The 19,573-nt window shown below is 42.8% G+C and overlaps 1 protein-coding gene and 1 non-coding gene across 7 annotated transcripts in view; both read right to left on the bottom strand.

Annotated features, from left to right (window-relative positions):
* The window catches only part of LOC124797844 (E3 ubiquitin-protein ligase Nedd-4), a 198,714-nt gene that overhangs the window by 126,670 nt on the left and 52,471 nt on the right, over positions 1-19,573 (bottom strand). For all 6 annotated transcript variants that reach the window (XM_047260892.1, XM_047260888.1, XM_047260893.1 and 3 more), the window contains exon 7: positions 10,056-10,189. In XM_047260892.1, the coding sequence (XP_047116848.1) occupies positions 10,056-10,189 (134 nt within the window). The remainder of the gene's footprint in view (positions 1-10,055; positions 10,190-19,573) is intronic.
* Trnaa-ugc lies at positions 17,936-18,008 on the bottom strand. The gene has a single exon. It is a non-coding gene; the product is annotated as a tRNA-Ala (tRNA).

Below are 19,573 nucleotides of genomic sequence, written 5' to 3'. Positions count from 1 at the left end.
TTTATGCGTATCTAAGTAACCTATGAAGTAACTTTTTATAGTGAAAGCCATGCGTAGGACATAGTTGTGGCCAAGTTCAGTGAAGCAGACGTTATGCGACATGCTTTAGATAGCACCAGTTCAAGACTACTACTTAATTTCATACTCAACAAGCCACTGTATGATGTGTAGGGTGGATGGTACAAGTAGTGGTATTAGTTTTCTCCTCTTTCTGTTCTATACACAGATGATACAAAGGAAGTAAGAACTGTTTGTTCACTGGTACAGCTCTGTATGAGTAAAAATTCTTCAGATTTAGTGCCATGGTTATTACCTATATTCTATTTTTAAACCATATTCCTGTGTAAGATTTTGTAGTACAGTCTATTGAAATGTTTTCACAATAGGTACAATATATTTAAACTACAATACTTTACTGTATCAAGTACACCACTGGTAGGTTTCAGGACCTGACCATTTTCACTACACTGCTGTGGGAAAGTATCTTTGAAAGATGTCCAAATATTATTATTAATGATGTTAATAGACAGAACATGCACATAAAAGACAATTATAATTATCCAAGCTTTCAGACACTTTCTACAGGCAGAAGGGTTGACGGGGAAGGAAGAGGTGTGAAGGAAAATGACTGGAGAGGTCTAGGAAAAGCATCAGATTTCAGAAAACTCCCCCAGAACTGGCATCAGGGATGACTTACAGAATGGTTTGGTTTTGTTTCGCTTTAGGGTACAAAAAACTGGGTCGACAGCCTGTGCATCATTTGCTAAAACGGCTGATAACTCAGACAGCAAACCCAAGCGGGAATGTAAACTGTTAAAAAATGAGCATTCCATCAGGAAGTGAGAGACAGTTAAAACTTGGGTGCAGTGTGTTCAAAGAGGTGGGGTAGCGCCACTTATCAAATGACGATGGCTGAAAAGGCAGTGCCGAATCGGCAGCCTAGTTAATATGACCTCCTCCCGGCGTGAGGGCCGAGAGGGGGTCATCCAAGTTACAGGGAGACGCTTAATAATCCTGAGCTTATTCTCGTGAAGGGAGGACCATTGGCGAAGCCAAAAGGGACACCACCTCGTGATAGACAGCAGTACAAAGATCATCGGAGGGAACATAGGAACTCGTGGGCTGAGGTACGTGGACTGCAGTCTTGGCAGCAGCATCAGCAGCCTCATTTCCTGGCAGATCAAAATGACCAGAAACCCACAGAAACATCACACTGGCTCCAGCAAGAATGAGCAAGTGACAGTTTTCCTCCATTAAGGGATGGACAGCGTACAGCACACACAGACTTTAAAGGGCATTGAGTGAGTCTGAGCAGAGGACACAATTGAAAAGGCTGTGTCGCCGGATGTACTCTGTGGCCTGATACAGGGTAAAGAGCTCAGCTGTAAATACTGAGCAGTGTGCCAGAAGCCAGTATCGAAAAACAAGGGTGCCAATGACGAAGGCACACCCGACCCCAGGGTCAGTCTGAGAGCCATCAGCGTATACAAAGGTATTATCGCGAAGTTCCGCGAAGGTCGTAAAACTGACGGCGATAGACCTAGGCTGGAGTACTGCCCTTAGGAAGCAAATGAAGGCCAAAGTTAAAACGGACCACTTCACGAAGCCAAGGTGGTGAAGGGTTCACACCCACTGGGAAAATTGCAGGTAGTGTTAAGTTAAGCAACCGTAGCAAGTGCTGAAAGCAGACTCCACAAGGTAACAGACAAGAGGGACGTGCCTCATACTGGTGATCAAAAGAATCATCAAAGGAGGAGACATAAGGTGGGTGGCCATGCATGGCAGACAAACAGCATGCATACCTGCCGAGGAGAAAGTCATGGCGGTAGGACAGAGGTAGTTAGCAGTTTCAGCATACAGACTCTCAACCAGGTTAGTGTAAAAAGGGCCCATGGCCAAACAGATGCCATGATGGTGGATACTGCTGAGACGGTGTGAAGGAGAAAGTCATGGCGGTAGGACAGAGGTAGTTAGCAGTTTCAGCATACAGACTCTCAACCAGGTTAGTGTAAAAAGGGCCAACGGCCAAACAGATGCCATGATGGTGGATACTGCTGAGACGGTGTAAGGGGGATGGGCATGCAGACGGATGAACAAAGCACCCATAGTTGAGTTTCAAACAGACAAGTGACCAGTACAAACAGAGGAGGATGGTTCAATCAGCATCCCAGGAAGTACCATTGAGGACATGTTGGACACTGAGGAACCGAGTACAGTGGGCTACCAGGTAAGACACATGGGAGGACCAAGAGAGTTTCCTATCGAGCATGAGCCCCAGGAATTTCATAGTTTCAATGAACAGAAGGGCAACAGGACCAAAATGTAAAGATGGTGGGAGAAACCATTTGCACCACCGCAAATTCATACAGTGTGTCAGTGGAAAATACAGATGGTTTTGTCAGAGGAAAAGCAAAAGCCATTGTCGATGCTACAGAAATAAAGATGATCAAGATGGCACTGAAGACACCGCTCAGACAGGTCCGTGGAGAACTGCAATAGATGGAAAAATTGTCAACAAAAAGGAGCCGGAAATGCCCAGCAGGAGACAGGCCATTATAGGGTTAATGGCGACAGCGAAGAGGACAAAGCTCAAGACGGAACCCCGAGGCACACCATTTTCCTGGATAAAGGTGTCCGACAAGGCAGAATGCACACTCACCTTGGAAACTCTGTCTTTTAAAAATGCCTAAAGGAAACAGGGCAGGCATCATGGAAGCCCCATGCGTAAAAAGAGTACGGAGGATACCAGTCCTCCTGCAGGTGTTAAAGGCCTTCTCCAAATTGAAAAACATGGACAGTCTGGGATTTCCACAGAAAACCGTTCATGACATGGGTGAACAAAGTAATGAGAGTGTCATCTGCAGAAAGACACAATCAAAAACCATATTGTGCATTTGTCAATAAGTTGTGAGACTCGAGCCACCATACCAGCGGGGCATGAAGCATACGTGCCATCACCTAGCAAACGCAGGTGGTAAGAGAGATGGGGCAGTAGCTAGAAGGAAGGTTTCTGCCCTTACCGGGCTTAGGTACGGGTATGATGGTAGCTTCACACCAGCGTCCGGGAAATGTGCCCTCTTCCCAGCTGCGGTTGTAAGTGTTAAGCAGAAAGTGCTTGCCTGCAAGAGAACATCTGAATGTGGACTGTGTCTGGCCCTGGGGTGGAGGATTGGGATCAACTGAGAGCACAATCTAGCTCCCTCATAGTAAAGCCGACATTGTAGCACTCGCAATTCGGAAAAGAGAAGGGTATCGCCTGAGCCTCCCCTGCTTGTTTCCGATGGAGGACGACAGGGTGACAGTGGGAAGAGCTCGAAACTTCCGCAAAATGGTGGCCCAAGATGTTGGAGATAGCAATATGGTCCATAATGACATTGTCAGCTACACTCAGGCCAGAAATTGGGGAATGGATCTTGGTCCCAGAGAGCCATCGGAGGTTGGCACAGATGACAAGCGGAAGTGGTAGAACTGTTTAAAGAACTAGTGAATGAAATCTAGCTAGCCCTTTTGTTATCCCAAAGAACGTGATGACACTCTGCACGCATTTGTTTATAATGAATGCAGTTTGCCATCGTAGAATGGCAGTTAAAAATGTGGAGAGCATATCTTTGTGCGCCAATTGCATCGTGGCATGCCTCAGACCACCAAGGGACTGGGACACGACGTGGTAAAGAGGAAGTGTGGGGAATGGAACATTCTGCAGCAGTAAGGATAACATTCGTGAGATATCCCACCTGGTCATCACACCCATGGAAATCTTGTTCTTCAAAGGTTGCCAGGGAGGAGTACAGCTGCCAGTCAGCCTTAGGAAGCTGCCATTTGGGCATGCACGCAGATGGGGTACGAGTCAGAAACAGATAGCACACAGGAAATGGTCACTCGAGTAGGTGTCAGAAAGAACAGACCACTCAAGACGAGGGGCAAGCTGGCCATTGCACAAGGATACGTCCAAATGGGAATAGGTATGCAAGGTGTTGGAAAGGAAAGTGGGTGCTCCAGTGTTAAGGCAGAAGAGGTTGAGTTGGTTAAGGCCAGCCAAGAGAGCACCTCTCTGACAGGTCCTGGGAGAACCCCAAAGGGGATGATGGGCATTAAAGTCACCAAATAGCAAAAATGGGGAAGGCAGCTGCCCAATAAGCTGAAGGAAGTGTGCCATGATGACATCGAATGATGGAGGGACATAATTTGTACAGAGGGAAAAAGTTAGGCGGGGAAGTAAAAGGCATACTGCAACAGCTTGAAGACTGGTAGTCATGGAGATGGGTTGACTATGAATGTCATCCCGTAGGTAGCACGACGCTCCCGTGAGATGGAATGCCGACCTCAAGAGGAAGATCAAAACGCATCGATAAATAGTTTGAAAGCTCAAAGCGGTCATGAGGGTGCAATTTTGTTTTCTGGAGGTAGAGAACAAGGGGACACTGCGATGCTAAAAGCAGCCGTAAATCCTCTTTGTGGGACCGAAGGCTGCGAGCGTACCATTGGAGGAGAGTCAAGATGAGGAAGAGATGCAGGAGCGTTACCTCAATAGCCATCGAGTGACAGCCAGGGAAGAGTCGCTACTATAGGGCACAAAAACAGGAGGATCTCACTCCACAGGATCCACAGAAGCATCAGCTTGCTTGTGTGGATGGTCCTTGGAGGACAATGCTGGAAAACAATTGTCGGTGCTTACCGGCGACACAGAGGCTGGCTGGGATAAAGTATCATATGGCAACACCACCAAAGAGGGTCTTTAAGTTGGCGAAGCAGAAGACCGTTTGCCTTCGGTGGACTTCGAGCCCTTCCGATTAGAGGAAGACTCGAGTGTGGTTTGGCTGGAGGGATGGAGGAAGTCTTCATTGGAGTACTACTCCTGTCCTTTCCTGCCAACCAGTTGTGTAGCTGGTGGCTTCACCCCTCGAGGCGAGAGTTTGATAGCTTGTTGCGCAGCTGGACGGGGGGGAGTGGGGGAGGGGAGGGGAGGGGAGGGGAGGGGAGGGGGTGGGGTGGGGGGGGGGGGTTGGCTATGCTACCTTGACACTGGACAATTTCACAACCTCAGAGCTGAACTGGAGGCCGCATGTCTGCATGACCATGTCCTTCGTGGAGCAAGGGGGTAACAAGAACAGAATAACATGTACCAGAGGGGAGAACGCAGGGACTGCGACTGCCCAGTAACTTTCAAGTGACTGGGTAAGGCATGTTTTCCTTTACCTGGATCTCTCGAGCAGCCCACTCATCAAGATACATGGGGCATTGCAGTTGATACACCAGGGAGGAGGAGGTGGACATTCGCACTTCGTGCGCATCCATACCACAGGTGAAACATTTGGCCGGGTGTCGATAAGATGTTCTAGTGTGGTTGAAACGATGACACTGGTAGCAGCACATCAGGTTTGGAATATACGGCTGGACTGTGATAATTTCATAGCCTGCTTTGATCTTGGACGGAAGCACCACTCTATCAAAGGTCAGAAAGAGTGCGGATGGGCACTAAGGAGGAATCTACCTTTTTCATTACGCAATGGACAGCAATGACACCCTGATCAGAGAGGTAAGATTGGATTTTGGCCTCGGTTAGACTGTCGAGCTGCCTGCTGTAAATTACACCACGGGAAGAACTCAAAGTTCTATGGGCCTCAAAACGAACAGGGTAACTGAAGAAACGAGGCAGCAAGCAGTTGTTGTGCTTGAGAATCAGAAGTGGTCTCCAAAATCAAACTGCCATTCCGTAAACGAGAGCAGGATTTCACAAGGCTGGCAATTGCATCAACACCTTTCTGAACAATAAGTGGATTTACTGTGACGAAGGACTGACCGTCTTCAGTACGTGAGACCACAAGGAACCATGGTGAAGTGGGACGGGTCTTTGAATCATTAGCCTCATTATGTTTACGTTTTGTAGACGCTGATTGGGAAGACTATTGACTCATTGTGAGAAAATCCCCCACAATTGCCAGCGTCTCCGATAGCGTGCTCCTTCCACCTGGGGGACCCTTCACAAAGGGGCTCACCCGCCTCACGTGACTGTTCACACCTCAGGTCACACCTCTCAAACTCCTGACAGAGGGACCAGTCGGCAATTTGGGAAGGTTGCAGCTCAGGCAATCACCTCTCCCTGGGCCTGGCTTGTACCAGAAGGTATGTGTGAACCCAACCTGTCGACCCGGGGCTGGGAATTACGCGTTACCCAGTCACCTGTTACGTGTCAGGCGTGTGGGGCCAGCTTTCAGGAGTTCACAGTGAGGAAGAAGAAAAAGAGGAACTTCAAATGCCGAAGTGCTGGAAAGAGAGGAGAAGAGAAACAAAGAAAGGAAAAGGGAGTGAAAAATGAAGGTGAGACTGTTCTTACATTAGTGACAGAATGCAGAACGTTCCCAATAACATCCCAGGTATGTTCCCCAAGGGAGGGGAAAAGAATAGCAAGAGGATAGACATGCAGCACGGAAGGGAAAAAATGCTGCAAAGGCTGGGGCCCTGTGGTAGCCAAGCATGAACCCGCTAAGGAGTGGCGAGCCCCCTGAGGGTTATCAGATGGTATGAAAAGGAAGGACTCCTTGTTGGGGAGTGTACCAACGAGATTTGAAAACCTGTGCACTGAAAGGTGGAACACGGGGTAATATGTAAGAAGAGATTACTGTTAAAACATCGTGCACTAGTTAGAGTGAAAAGTTAAGTGCATTGTATGTAACAGAGGTGGGATGGGAACGGCAAAAAGTAGACAGGTAAGAAAATAAAAGCTGTAGAAAACTAAAATGGAGTAAAGAAAGGAGTAGGTACTATGAAGAAATGTTGAGAAGGAAGAAATTAATGTAAATTAAGGCCAGGTGGGTGGCAAGAACCAAGGACATGTTGTAGTGCTGAACTTTGCCACAACTATGTCCTACACATGGCTTTCACTATAAAAAATTACTTCATTGGTTACAACAAGACCTTGGTTCTCGCCACCCACCTGGCCTTAATTTCGTCCGTTTCAGCATTTCTACGGAGTACCTATTATTTCCTTCACTCCATTTTAGTTTTCTACATCTTTCATTTTTTACCTGTCTGTTTTTTCCATCCCCCTCCCACCTCTGTTACGTACAACGCAGTTAACTTTACACTATTTTTAACTCGTGCATGGTATTTTAGCAGTAACCTGTCTGGCCTATTACCTTGTATTCCGCCTTTAAGCTCCAAGGGTTTCAAATCACATCTGGTGCAGTCCCCAATAATCAGTCATTCCTTCTCATCCCGTTGGGTTAGTCTCCCCCAACATGCGGTTCTGAATGAGTTTTCCAAAATCTAACCCTTTTCCTACACCTCTCCAGTTCTTTTCTTTCTCCCTTCTTCCTTCCCTCTCAACCCTTCCGCTGGAAGGAGTCACTGGTTCCGAAAGCTTGCATAATTATAACCTCCTTTTATGTGCGAGTTCTGAAGCCACTTGGCGAGTAGAGTTTTGATCTATCCAATTACATTATATTGTCAAATATGATTATTACATTTTATATATATGGAAACAACTGAAAAGTTTTTGTGTCCATGAATGTAGTCCTCAATTGCGATAAAACTAATTTCAGAACATTTGGAGATTCTAGGTACTTTCTCAGAACAAATACTTCCTTTTCACTCTTTACAGACTGTATTACTGTCTCAGACAATTGTTCATTTTTCACTATGCATTTTGATGGTTCACACAGTCATCTTCAGTTGGAGAATTGTGTTGTTACATTCTTGGTTTTGATATACAGCACAGATGCCTTTTCACAGCTCTACACAACATCTGGAGTGTAACAACACAATTATGCATCTCAAGATGATAGCCTTTACAATTGGACCACTTAATGAAAAATAAACAAATGACTGTTTCAGTAAAGTTTTTTTATTCATATTTATCAACAGTCACAGCACTCATGATGCTAACCTTTATGGATGAAATATTCAAGTTCAGATTGCTAAATTAATTTCTGTTGTAGACACAACACATATTGCCACTTATCTCAACAAGGGAACCATAATAATTGAACATCATAAACTAAGTGAAATGTGTCTAGAATCTAAATTTTTGAATTCTATTGAAATCATTGTTTATTACAAGAAATTTATGTCATAGCATAAGGACTTCTGATTGTGACTACTTAAAGAACTATTGACCTAAACAAGAAGAAAGTGCATCAGAATACTGATGGATTCCTTCATGGTACAAATGGAGGAGTGAAGTATCTTCATACCAGCACATAGCAGAAGGAAATAAGACCCTCCATCAACATCAAAAGAACTTCAATGACTGACTACTGTGTGAACTCACTTTGCTAATATCAAAACAGAGCTACAATTACAACTTGTTTAAATAAAAGCTTTTTAAATAGAAGAACTTAGTTATTCAGAATACAACTAATGTTGGTCAATGGTTTATGAGACAATGGCTATAACATACTAGACTGACTAATTGTGATTATGTTTATGGAGAAATGACAGCATTATTGTTGTGATGTAATATTATTAACACTACAATGGTATTTTTAGGCAATGTTTTGCTAAATTCCATGGATCCCAGAACCTGTTACTCAACCTCAACATAATATGGTCCACCAAATCTCTGTTCCACTGAAGTTATTCTCAGTACATACATCTTGGGTTATTTCAATGATTCTGGGTCACTTACATGCACCCAAGTTGTTTTCTTAGTGTTCTCATCTCACCTTAACTTCTATGTCAGTCTTGTGTCCATGTTTGTTACTTCAAGCACTGGGCAAGTGACATTTTTCTGACCTGCAAATTAACACCATTCGAAAATCTTAATGACTTTCAATTCATTAAGAAATATCATCATATGCTGCTGGTGAAGTTCCAAACTGAGAAGTGAATGCGAGACCTGTTTGTGTAGTTATGATGTGTTGTTAACAGACTCGAAGAAAAGGAGACAATGTATGTACTGCTCACAATCATCTGCTTGTTCATGATGAAATCCATGGAAGCAATCATGAAAAAGCTTACGGTTTTATCCAGTTATGATGCAAGAAAACAGCAAGAATATTTTACAGCGCTTATTTAATCTTGGTTTTTCAGTTTATTCTACTATCACAGGTGGTAATTTATATGCTTCGCAAGGTACTGACAGGGGTCAACACAAAAACAATTATGCAGAGGAAACAGAGCCACTTGATTCTTTCTGGTGAGTAATGATTTGCTGTACAGGGTATAGTAGCTACAGCATTTTGTATCATAAAGCTATCAGGTACATTGTTGATCACACTCAAAAGGCAACTAAAATGACAATGAACACACTACCATTGCTGGCAATAAAAATTTTCATCACAGTGATGGTAAACTACATGTAAAATGTTATGCAACCCAAAAAATGAAAGGAAAGTCAAATTAATCCGAGCAATGTACCACGTTAGTCAAGGACAGTTTCTACAATGAAGCAATGTCTTACTACTTCTTTGTCTATTACATTAATTACTACAGTCTGCATGGCCAATGTTACAAGCAGCATTCAGATGATGATGATGATGATGATGATGATAATAATAATATTAATAAAAACAATTTAAATTTTTTCTCAGTATTTGCAAGATCATAGGCTGTTCACATCTGCAAATCCACTTATACTTAGAAGGAACAATTCAGTAATATAGTGGCACAAGATGCTTCTTCGTACACACTAAATATAGAGCCAACTTAGGTACAGCTATGCATAAAATCTACATTCATTAGTGTTTATAATAAGCCAAACTAATTAGTCCATTTACATGACTTTAGGAGTAAAGGATGCACTCACTAGATAGCAGAGCCATTGACAGGAACACATGAGGAAGAGACAGAAAACCTGCTAGCACATACTGTGCCCACCCAGTATGATGTAGAGACAGTTGTGCTCACATGTGCATGCATTTTTTTACTCTAGCTCAATAATGGATTTACTCCAAAAACTACCAAGTTTTCTTTCTCTTTCGTGTGTGCCTGTTGATGAAACAATACGTCTGCTACTCAGTGAAACTCTCTTTTACTCCTAAATTACCCACATTCTATCAGAACTTTCCTACATATTTATGATTACTCCGTTTCTTTTTCAGAGCAAAGAAACTTACGTGAAGGTGGGTCGTTCCCACTGAGTTGAACGAGCAATGTGGTTTACGTAATAGGTGCGACCATTAGCATCCTGGCGTTCTTCCCATCCTGCTGGCAGGGGAGGCAGTTGTTCCGAGTTCTGCGAGAGTACCGACTGGAGACAAAACCAAATACACATCAATAATACATCACAGAATGGATTTGTCATATAGGTGCCCCTGTTAATAGTAGAAACCGTCTACTGGTGTTTTCTAATGTTACAAGACTTATCAGATTTTTTTACCCAATGGAACAAACACAATGTTGGAATAGCACAGTGCTGTTGCATAGTGAATTACATTTTACCTGTACATGGAGACAAACAACATATAACACACGACCACTGTTAAAATAATTGGAACATTTTATTATTTCAATTTTTTTAACTCCCAGTTTATATTTATATTATTAATATGAATAACATGAGAAGTCACAAGGTGAAAGACAGGTGGTAGATATCTCCTCCTATACATGAAGGGATTCCTAGGATATAAACAGGGAAGGAAAGGGAGAAGGGGGAGTTTCAGGTGATGTGGATGATTTAAAAGGTCAGCAACACAGGGTGTGGGTGCTGTGAGGGGCTTGCGAGGTCATCCCTGCAAATAGTATAGAAATTTGTTAGTAGTTGTATTCTGAAGTAGAAGTAGGGGTACAGCAGACTGGATAGTTTTTTGGAGTTGTCTTTGGAATGCTGTTCCAGTTGGAGTACAGCAAAGGCTTCAGTATGAAAACGGGATGTACGAAACAGACTGCATAATAGGAATAGCAGTTCTGGGATGCTTGTGCCACAGAAATTCGTTTCTGTAAAACTAAGATAGTGCGGTAGATGCATTTGCAGAAGCTAAAGCTTGGAGGTCTTTCTGAAAGAAAAGTGACAACTTTCCTTCCCTCTTGCTTGTTTCTCTCATCCAACAATCCCTCACCCTTCAGTTAGGCAGCAGCACTGGGATAGTGTGTGTGTGTGTGTGTGTGTGTGTGTGTGTGTGTGTGGGGGGGGGGGGGGGGGGGGGGGGGGGGGGACATGGGTGTCGTGCTTGCATTTGATATTTGATGTGTATTTTTTTTACTTTGTCATGGTTGCAAAATACTGACAAGTAATTTTTAAAAAAGTGGAAAAAGTAGTAGAAGTCAGCCATTGGGACTATTAGTTTGGGTTCCAGAGAAATGTAGGAACTCTGAAGACTCATCTCAGTAGATGGGTCGAAGAAAGGCAAACCTATTACTTATAGCATTTGTAAACTTAGGGAACGCTTTTGACACTTTTTAATGGAATACACTTTTTGAAATCCTGAAGGCAGCAGGCATGGAAAACAGGGAGCAAAATTAAAGGAAAGCAGCAGATGAGAATGGAGTGACAATGGGCTATAACAACTCCGCAATTTTATTCAGTCTGTACAACAAGCAAGCAGTCGAGAAAACCATAGAGAAATTTGGAAAGAAATTAAAGTTCAGAGAAACAAAATAAAAACATACCAGTTTGTTGATGATATTATAATTCTGTTGGATACAGCAAAGAATTTGCAAGAACTGAAAAGAATGGATAGTATCTTGAAAAGTGGTTATTAGATGAGCATCAACAAAAATATAACAAAGGTAATAGTCAATGAAACGTTGTTGAATCAAATCAGGTGACGTTGATGGAAGTAGATTAGGTATCGGGACACTAAAACCTCTCTATGTATTTTGCTATTTGGGCATCAAAATAAATGATTATGGCGAAAGTAGAGAGGATATAAAACGCAGTCTGGCGATAATAAGGAAACCATTTTTGAAACCAAGAAATTTATTACTATAAATTTAACAAGGGAGCCATACCACACCTGGATTTTTTGTAATTTTTTATATTTGTGAAACATAACTTCGTCTAGATACTTCTGTTGGTTTAAATTTTCTCTATAACATGACATGCAGCATTAAATTAGCTCATCAATTAATACTCTCATGTGATTTACCTAGTTTGCAAGATGGCAGTCATACATGTAAACAAGAGAATCATCATGATGTAAAAAAATAGTGTATGTATTTTTCTAAATTTCTAATCAGTAACATTTTCTGTAAGATAGAAACATATTATTTTTCTTAGTTCATCCAAAACCGTAAAACTCCATCTAGTCATTTTTAAAGTATTATGTAGCCTTCAAGATAATAGTTTATTCCCAAGTCCTAAAAATAGCCAGATTCCAGTCTTGCACATTTTGTACACACAAATAAAACCTACAGTCACGAGACTCAGTCATACGAAATGTTTGAAGACTTTCGAGTGATTTCTATAAGCCAAATTAAAAAACATTTTAACTGAACTTTGTTGTGATTAGCAAGAGTCTGGAATGTTAACATCACTGAAACTAGCTATTTTTAGACACAGGGTGATACATATTATGGACCAGATAAATTGAACAACAAAAATGTAATCTTTTCCTTAATTAATTACTACAGGACAGGTTAAGTAAGAACTACGACTTTTTCATGCAAATATGAGCTGTATTTTTTGCCACAACTGAATATTCAACTTTTCCTCTGTGACTGTTGCTGTTGATACCGGTCTGGTTCAATGCATTTACAAATTTTCGTAGTTGACAAACTAGTAACCGTTTTTAATAATGGAATGTAGTGAAGAGTAACTGTGTTAGTGAAAACTAAATTGAGGTTTCATGTATATCTTTGAGCAAATATCAACCCACACTCATTTTGACTTCCAGCTTCACATCAGTCAAGAGTGGTACTATCTTGGAGACAATATGAGAATCAAGACAGTATCGCCAGTCATGAATGCCAGCATCTTTTTTCTTTCTTTTTTTCTCTTTTCTTTGTGTGTTTTATGCTTGACGGGTATGCTCATGGAACATGAATATTTGTTTAAAAATTTGCACTGCTGGGAATTGGACCCACACTGCCCTTGGGGCAGGCGAGCATTCTAGCAAGCAGTCACACAGCCCATCAAAGAATTGCCTTAAATTTTAGTGAATTAAAGACACTCCAAAAACTTCAAAGTCTATATTCTCAAGACTTACTGAGAGTTGCATTGAAGTGCTTTGGGCAGCTGGTATTTGAGCTCTTAACTTCATGTACCACAAACATAAAAAAATTATGAAATCTCCCTGTGTGATCTTTTAAGTGTTAGGAAGACTTTTCTGAAGGTATTTATATTGAGTGTAGCTCTGCACAGATGTGAGATGTGGAGAGTAAGCAGGTAAGTCAAGAAGAAAACAGAATATTTTTAAATGTGGTGGAACAGAATAATGTAGAAAATTAGATCAGTATACAAACTAAGTAATGATCAGGTACTGAAATGAAATAGGGAACAAAGAAATTTGTGGCACAACTTCACTAAAAGAAAGGATTGGTTGATAGGACACATCATGAGGCATCATTGAGAAATTGTCAGTTTCTTAATAGGTTGAAGTGTGTGTGTGTGTGTGGGGGGGGGGGGGGGTAAAACTTTTAGAGGGAGACCAAGAATTGAACACAGTAAACAGGTTCAAACAGATGTAGGACAGAGTACTTATGCAGAGATGAAGATGCTTTCACAGGATAGACTAGTGCGGAAAACTGCACCAAACCAGTTGTTTGAGAGGGTATTAATTCGTACCCCAGCTACTTTAAAAAGAAATCAAGCAACCAGTTACCAATATGCAACCAGAAATTATTAAATACAATTTTTCCTCAATAAATACATGCATGGGAACAATATATGAAACAAAAAGGAAACTGTGTAAAGTAGAACCATAATATCACTGGATAAATTAGAAAGTAATTAATTAGTAAAAGATTATGCCTCACGTTTTAGCAATATCTTTCTGTACACAGCTGAGAAATACGTGACTTCAGCATAACTGCAAGACCTTTTATGTTTAGTAACCTCATATTTCTATTTTAATATTTCACAGTAAGGAATATTCAAACAGGTTCCTCAACACCACAGCTATGCTCTCAAACTTGCAGCTTCTTTGTCAATGCACCTGCCAGTGCATGACAATGGAGGACAAGTGCATGTGCAGCACCCCTCCCCCTAAAAAACACACACACACACACACACACACACACACACACACACACACACACACACAGAGAGAGAGAGAGAGAGAGAGAGAGAGAGAGAGAGAGAGAGAGAGAGAGTGGGAGGGGGGGGGGATGGAGGTGTGTGCACGAGCTTTGACAAAGCACTCATTTTTGAAAGCTGAACTACTCCATTGTTCTGACATACATATACAAGCAGAAACTACTACTGATGATTAGTGGCAAGAGAGGAGCAAGTACTTAAGAGCTGTTCTGGCAGAAGGGCTGAATTCATAAATTTATTCAGCTAAAAATCAGCAAGACTGGTAGTGGCCACTGCAGTCTCTCAATAGCCTGTTTCTTGGAACATTTTTCTCTACCAGAAAAACCAGTAGCTAACAACATGAATCTGTGCCAACCAATTTTGGTTTAGCTTAGAACACCTTGTTCAACATATTTTATGTTTGGGAAATGGCACGAAATTTAGTAAATCTAGTGTTTTGTAAATTGTGCTTCATAGCACATTTTGTTTCTGGTTTGAGGGTTTTATCCTGTGTGTTGATGGAAGAAGTAGATTTACTGACCAGTTAATTTTAAAGCCTTACTTCTGAAGCAGCACTCCAATGATCATTTCCCCACACTGTCCTATAATTTAACTGGATATAAATACTTTCAGAACATTGATCCTTCACACTGAAAATGAAAATTCTGAAAATAAAATCAAACATTCTGGCCCGCTGCATAAAGTATTGCTGGTTATGTATACATCTATAACTCAAACATACAAAATTTAACCACAGCAGTTGTATGAGAATCTGGACTTTTCCAGGCTTCTATTCAGGTGGCTGTGTTGAAATTTGATGTTTTGATGAGTATCATTTCATCATATTCTGGCAAAGTGTCACGACTGGGAGGCCATCTCTACCTATCCTTTCCCCCAAGCATGTGGTTCGCTGACATGTGGTAGGGAATGCGACTCATTTGACTCAGTCTTGCCCAGACATAACACGACTTCATAAAAGTCTCTCTAGCAATGTCTCAATTTCCTTGCAGTGCTACAGGAGGCTCTTGTCTCAACTGTATGCATTTGTGCTTCACAATTAAAAGCTGGCCATAGTGCTGCTAGTTTTCAGGGAGCTTCTTAAGCTGTCTCAACTATAGTACATTTTTATAGCATTCTCTAATTTTTAATTATGCTGTGATGACCAAACTGCAAAAAGTAAATAGATAAATGTTGTTTTCTACTTGTAGATGCTTGTGTAAGACAGTGTTTTCTCGGAAATGTATTGTCACAAAATACACTCCTGGAAATTGAAATAAGAACACCGTGAATTCATTGTCCCAGGAAGGGGAAACTTTATTGACACATTCCTGGGGTCAGATACTTCACATGATCACACTGACAGAACCACAGGCAAATAGACACAGGCAACAGAGCATGCACAATGTCGGGTCTAGTACAGTGTATATTCACCTTTCGCAGCAATGGAGGCTGCTATTCTCCCATGGAGACGATCGTAGAGATGCTGGATGTAGTCCTGTGGAACGGCTTGCCATGCCATTTCCACCTGGCGCCTCAGTTGGACCAGCGTTCGTGCTGGACGTGCAGACCGCGTGAGACGAAGCTTCATCCAGTCCCAAACATGCTCAATTGGGGACAGATCCGGAGATCTTGCTGGCCAGGGTAGTTGACTTACACCTTCTAGAGCACTTTGGGTGGCACGGGATACATGCGGACGTGCATTGTCCTGTTGGAAAAGCAAGTTCCCTTGCCGGTCTAGGAATGGTAGAACGATGGGTTCGATGACGGTTTGGATGTACCGTGCACTATTCAGTGTCCCCTCGACGATCACCAGTGGTGTACGGCCAGTGTAGGAGATCGCTCCCCACACCATGATGCCGGGTGTTGGCCCTGTGTGCCTCGGTCGTATGCAGTCCTGATTGTGGCGCTCACCTGCACGGCGCCAAACATGCATACGACCATCATTGGCACCAAGGCAGAAGCGACTCGCATCGCTGAAGACGACACGTCTCCATTCGTCCCTCCATTCACGCCTGTCGCGACACCACTGGAGGCGGGCTGCACGATGTTGGGGCGTGAGCGGAAGACGGCCTAACGGTGTGCGGGACCGTAGCCCAGCTTCATGGAGACGGTTGCGAATGGTCCTCGCCGATACCCCGGGAGCAACAGTGTCCCTAATTTGCTGGGAAGTGGCGGTGCGGTCCCCTACGGCACTGCGTAGGATCCTACGGTCTTGGCGTGCATCCGTGCGTCGCTGCGGTCCGGTCCCAGGTCGACGGGCACGTGCACCTTCCGCCGACCACTGGCGACAACATCGATGTACTGTGGAGACCTCACGCCCCACGTGTTGAGCAATTCGGCGGTACGTCCACCCGGCCTCCCGCATGCCCACTATACGCCCTCGCTCAAAGTCCGTCAACTGCACATACGGTTCACGTCCACGCTGTCGCGGCATGCTACCAGTGTTAAAGACTGCGATGGAGCTCCGTATGCCACGGCAAACTGGCTGACACTGACGGCGGCGGTGCACGAATGCAGCGCAGCTAGCGCCATTCGACGGCCAACACCGCGGTTCCTGGTGTGTCCGCTGTGCCGTGCGTGTGATCATTGCTTGTACAGCCCTCTCGCAGTGTCCGGAGCAAGTATGGTGGGTCTGACACACCGGTGTCAATGTGTTCTTTTTTCCATTTCCAGGAGTGTATAAAGATGTAATGATCATTTTTAACAATAAGTATATAACACTTAGATGTTACCATAAAATATTTCAATGGCTACACTGTTTTCAACTTATTTGTCAGTTTTAGTAGCGCTATAAAACAATAAAAGCATGGAATGATTCTTAGTTTCATCAGTACTTAATTGCTGGGTGTATTTTTGGCATACAGCTGCTGGTGCAGGGTCTACACCAAACTTCACTGCTAGCCCTCATCTCTGTTGACAAGATTTTTAGTGAGTCTTATCTCAATTGATTCTCTGATGATTCACTCCCTAGGGCCTCTCCCTCTGCACAACATTTTTGCTTTCTCAAATTCAAATGTGTGTCCCTTGTTGAGGCTGTATCCTGCCATTGCTGATTTATCTTTAGGTTCCAGCTGTATGCATCGAATGTGCTTGACACAGTGTTGCAAGATGCAGCACTGTGTCTACCCAATGCACTGCCAGCTACGCTCGCAAAGGATGCTATATATACTGCACATTTGCAGTTGTTGGTTGTCCTTCACCAAGACAAGGATATCTTTTGTTTTTCATGGTGGTTGAAAGATGGCCTTTATCTTGTGTTTTCTATTAATTCTCACAATTTTGTCTGAGGGACGCTGAGGAGTTTAGAGGAGATGGCAGTAAAATCTGCACAGCTCAAACCTAAAGACTTCTTCAGTTACATGGCTGACACATTCCTTCATAGTTAGATGCCCTGAATGAGCTCTTGGACCACCTGAACAGTGTCCATTAAAATGTACAGTTCACAAAGGAACTAGAACACAATGGATGTCTTCCAATTTTGTACATCATAACACGAAAACAGGCAGATGGTACCCTAGCACATGCAGTCTGCAGAAAGAGACCCACATTGATCTCTATCTTCATGCAACAAGCTGTCATCTGGTGCAGCAGTGCACTGTTATAACAATACTAGCACATAAGACGTGCCATTTGCAACAGACAGTTTCCCAGCTGAGGTGGTGGTGGTGGTGGTTGTTAGTGTTTAACGTCCCGTCGACAACGAGGTCATTAGAGACGGAGCACAAGCTCAGGTTAGAGAAGGATTGGGAAGGAAATCGGCCGTGCCCTTTCAAAGGAACCATCCTGGCATTTGCCTGAAATCAAGGAAAACCCAAATCAGGATGGCTGGAGACGGGATTGAACCGTCGTCCTCCCGAATGCAAGTCCAGTGTGCTAACCACTGCACCACCTCGCTCGGTCCCAGCTGAGCAGTAATACCTTAGAGAAGTGTTCTGTCAAAACGAGTACAGTGACACAGATCAGATGTGCACTGAAAAAAACAAATGATACAGCCATTCGCAAAGAAGAGGTACAAAAGAGGAAGGGAAACTCACTTTTATGCCCATCTTGGGCCTTTCTCAGCCAAAATTGCAGGAATCATCAGAGAAAAAAAGCATCTAGTCCATCTTTTGACCAACACGAAAAACAAAACATAAGCTTGGCTCAGTGAAAGACAAACTGCTAATACCTGGTATATATTGAGCTCCTTGTGAGTGTGGCCACAAACACTGCCCTGCCAAGTTGTGACATTATATGGAACTGACAATGTGCCAAGCTAGGAGCTTTTTAGAGAGAGGATAATAAAAGAATCAATTGAGATAAGGCACCATGACCGTCTTGTCAACAGAGATGAGGGCATGGAACTCTGCACTAGCAGCTATCCAACAACAATGCACACAGCAGCAGTCAATGGCTCACGAGTCTCGTCTAGATGTAATGCACTTAGAGTTGAACAGTGGTAGGTGACCCTCACCGCAGTTTGCTGAACCTCACACCCTGGGGAGAGATGGCCAAGCAATTTCAACACCCAATCAGAAGAGGATGTGAGTGACACTCGAGGAAAGATCACGGAATTTCGACATAGCCACCTGGATGGAAGCCCAAGTCACACACTAATCAACTCTTGTCAAAATTCTTGTCTACTACAATGCTAATTCTGTCTACTACAATGCTAATTCTTCCATAGTAGTAAAATCCATTTGTCACTTTCATCATACGCACCACACATGTACATGCAATCTCAAGAAACTGGCATGCCGTAACCACTATCAAGACCAAATCTGAAAGGAGAGTCATCATGAAGTACAACACTCGGCACTGGAAGCATGTTTATTACTGACATCAAAGTATTCTCCTGGATGGAGAGAGCTTTCATTTATACAAATTACTGACATCAAAGTACTCTCCTAGATGGAGAGAGCTTTCACTTATACAAATATGTATAGTCACTGAATATACAGACATTAAAAACAAGAGATTCCTAGAAGCTTCCAGAAATGATTAGTATCAATAATAAATAATTGCTGGTGATTTTGTTTCAACTGGTGACCCACAGCACACCATTCAGCAACGCTAACCACTACGTCTCACTGCATATGTCACAGTTCACAGCATTGCTCCCTCTCCTGGAGAAACAGTGACCCACTGTTTCAAAGGCTCTCACTGTAGTTGACTACATCAAAATCTTTGTAATCCACTGGGTCTTCAGTTTCCTGGCTACATTCGAAGATGAACAATATGGAATTTGTATTTACTTCGTTGGATAATGTATTAAAATGCAGTGGTCGATTCTAAGCCGCAGGCAGTTTTTTGGATTAAAAAAACTGGAAAAAATGTGCGGTTTGGATTTGAGTAAATATGGTACCTGTTTGATTCTGTCTAAAGTTCATAAATCCCAAATGACTAAATGTTGGAGTGACATGGAAATACTTCCAGATAGCTGACCATAGATGAGCTGGGGTTATGAGAAACTATTTCTGC

This window comes from Schistocerca piceifrons, chromosome 5 (genome assembly GCF_021461385.2).
Source record: "Schistocerca piceifrons isolate TAMUIC-IGC-003096 chromosome 5, iqSchPice1.1, whole genome shotgun sequence".
NCBI classification, from domain to species: Eukaryota; Metazoa; Arthropoda; class Insecta; order Orthoptera; family Acrididae; genus Schistocerca; species Schistocerca piceifrons.
Note: the sequence above shows the minus strand (reverse complement) of the source record. Positions and strands in the feature narration are given on the sequence as shown.